Source organism: Arabidopsis lyrata (genome assembly GCF_000004255.2).
Source record: "Arabidopsis lyrata subsp. lyrata unplaced genomic scaffold ARALYscaffold_4, whole genome shotgun sequence".
Lineage (NCBI taxonomy): Eukaryota > Viridiplantae > Streptophyta > Magnoliopsida > Brassicales > Brassicaceae > Arabidopsis > Arabidopsis lyrata.
This window is the reverse complement of record NW_003302552.1, coordinates 13345936-13349121: the sequence shown is the minus strand read 5'-3', so window position 1 is coordinate 13349121 and position 3186 is coordinate 13345936. Positions and strand designations below refer to the sequence as shown.

The window sequence follows — 3186 nt, the reverse complement described above, 5'->3', positions numbered from 1 at the left end:
AGGTCACGACTCGTTTTTTTTTTTCTTAAACAAAAATCTAAAAGTTCATGCAATTCCATGTAAAAGCAGTTAGTAAACTATGTCTATAGATTATGTCTTTATATATATATATATATATATATGTGAGATCTCTAACATATTAGTAAAAATGAAACAGACTTTGGATGCAGTTGTTGGAGATGTAACTATCACAGCGTACAGGTCTTTGTATGCTGACTTCACGTTACCATACACAGAGTCAGGAGTGTCTATGATGGTGCCGGTGAGAGACAATGAGAATAAGAACACATGGGTGTTCCTCAAACCTTGGACCTTAGAATTATGGGTCACCACTGGTTGTTTCTTCGTCCTCATTGGTTTTGTTGTGTGGTTGTTCGAACATAGAGTCAACACAGACTTCCGTGGACCGCCTCACCACCAGATCGGCACTAGTTTTTGGTTCTCTTTCTCCACCATGGTTTTTGCCCACCGTAAGTTCTTACACCAATAATGATAAATGTTAAAACAATTCTTGGTTTTGATTTCAAAACCAATTTTCTGTAAATGAGACTATTGTTACGTAGTTTAGATATTAAATGTCAACTTATTGTCAATGTGATAATTTTTTTATTTAACAAGAATCAAGATTCTAATGATGAAGTAATTTGTGCGTGTGTATATAGGTGAGAAGGTAGTGAGCAACTTAGCAAGGTTTGTGGTGGTTGTGTGGTGCTTTGTGGTGCTTGTGCTCACTCAGAGCTACACAGCAAATCTCACCTCTTTCTTGACGGTACAGCGTTCTCAACCAGGGGCCACAACTATGAAAGATCTCATAAAAAATGGCGAAAAACGGTCTATTTCCCCATGAGAAGTATCGTATCACGCCAGATAGAGCCCATTCTTCTCGACCTCGCTCTATATATCCATGAAACGGAAGTTAGACACTTATTTTCCCCCGAAATGGAAGTTCAATATCTTAATCTTCCCGATTCGTGGTTACGTCGGTTTGATGTGTAAACCCGAGACGAAACCATGTATGGGTCGTAACCAAACCAAAAAACAGACCGGTTTCCTTATTATAACCCGACGTCCCTACCCATTGTCGTAACCAAACTCAAAATCCCCAATTCCCAAATTCAAAATCCCCAAATTCAAAACTCAAGAACCCTAAAATCCGATTTCTCTTTGAAAACCCGAATTTGAGTTTGAAGATCACCCAACCCAAGATTTTGCAGATTCAATTTGGATCCTTAGAAAATTAATGGTTTTTAGATTCTCGGGAGAGTTACTTCCGAACTACGATATCGATTCACGAGATTAATAAAGAGCTAAACCAATGTCAAACATGAAAGTCTTTTATCCAATCCCTTCTTAATTTTATTACTCAACGATAAAGAGACATCAAAATCTGCAAATCCATGGTTATCTAGCCTTCTCTGTTGATGCTTAGTCTTATTTTAGATCTCAATTTAGATTTTTTTATTTTGTGGATTACTGTATTTTGAAGTATTGAACTTTATATATTTTTATTTTTGATAAAGAACTGATTAACTGAACATTATATTACCAAATTAGAATCTAAAGCTTTGATTTTGTGATTCTGGATTTTGATCACATTCGATTGCTTCATTCTTGTTTTGAGAAAGTCAGAGTATCAAAGAAAATTGGAGAAGATTTTTTGTGTTATTTACCAACAATGGGAACACGATACATTGTGAACAAAAAAAAAAGGAACACGATACATATATAGCAGAACCAATGACTATCCAATTCCACAGCGGAGCAATTCCGCGGCGGAGCCACCACCACCGACGTTCGTCGTCGTCATCCCAACACATGACTTGATGAAACAAAATAATCGGAGCTAAAATAGATCAGACGACTTCTTCTTCTTCCTTTTCGCTTCATCTCCACTCGCTTCAACAACAGTGTCTAATTTTACTTCCTCTTATAATTTTGCCTTTGGTTCTTCATCTTCTTCCTCTGAGTTGTTTTTTTTTTTCTCCCTTTGAGTGAAATCAAGGATAATTGGATTGAGATTTTTGCCTTCGATTAATACAAGATCGTCTGTTATTACTTGAATTATTCTTGAATCTGTTCCATTGTTGTTACTTCTCCAATGTTGGTACATCTAAAATAAAGATGTCCCATTGTTGTTACTTCTCCAATGTTCCTGTCATTGTTGTTCTCATCCGTTCATCCCTTATGGCAATATTCCGGGAGAAATCTTCGAATTGAAGCATTCATCAAAGATGAATTCAAGTCCGAACAACATCACTGGCAAAATCATGGGTCGAAAGCTATGAAGATTCAAAATCAGGTTGAAGAAGAAGAAAACGGCTCAGTTACGGGTTGGGTCTTAGATAGGGTTAACTTTTAGGTCAATCCGGTAGGTTTTCTATTCATATTGGGAATTTTCGATTTGGGGTTAAGGGAATGAAATCGGGTTGTAATCGGGTAGTAATAGGGTTTATTTTGGTTCGAATTAGGTTTAGATGGTTTACCTAGGTTTCGATATACAGTAAACCGACTAAACCCAGCACGATGGGGTTTTACATCTTTAACTTTCAGAATTGGGGAGATTAATATATTGAACTTCCATTTCGAGGGGAAATAAGTGTTTAACTTCCGTTTCATGGACATATAGACCGAGGTCAAAGAACGGGCTCTATCTGGCGTGATAAGCATACTTCTCATGGGGAAATAGACCGTTTTTCCAAAAAATGGGGACTATGTAGGCTACCAACACGGGGCTTTCGTTAAAGATATTCTAAGAAATGAGGGATTTAATGATTCTCAGCTCAAGCCTTTTGGTTCTTCCGAAGAATGCGACGCACTTTTGTCCAATGGCAGTATTTCAGTAGCTTTCGACGAAATTGCCTACCTTAAGGCTATCCTTTCTCAATACTGCTCCAAATATGCCATGGTTGAACCTACATTTAAGACTGCTGGTTTTGGCTTTGTAAGTTTCTTCTTTTTCTTATCAAAATTATAAAATAGAGAGAAAAAAACACAGTTCGAGTATTCCGGTGTTTTCATTGCTTGTTTCCTTGATCAATGTGTAGGCATTCCCCAAGAATTCTCCTTTGACAGGAGATGTCTCAAGGGCTATCTTAAATGTGACTCAAGGAGATGAATGCGACACATCGAGAACAAATGGTTCATGAGACAGAAAGATTGTCCTGATCCAAAGCCGCTCTTTCGTCT

At 37.4% G+C, this 3186-nt stretch overlaps 1 protein-coding gene across 1 annotated transcript in view; it reads left to right on the top strand.

Moving 5' to 3' along the window:
- The window catches only part of LOC9317097 (glutamate receptor 2.8), a 6974-nt gene that overhangs the window by 2212 nt on the left and 1576 nt on the right, over window positions 1–3186 (top strand). Inside the window, 6 exon segments of the mRNA XM_021029039.1 lie at window positions 75–81; window positions 128–470; window positions 663–818; window positions 2703–2941; window positions 3045–3111; window positions 3114–3182. Of these exon segments, the coding sequence (XP_020884698.1) occupies window positions 75–81; window positions 128–470; window positions 663–818; window positions 2703–2941; window positions 3045–3111; window positions 3114–3182 (881 nt within the window).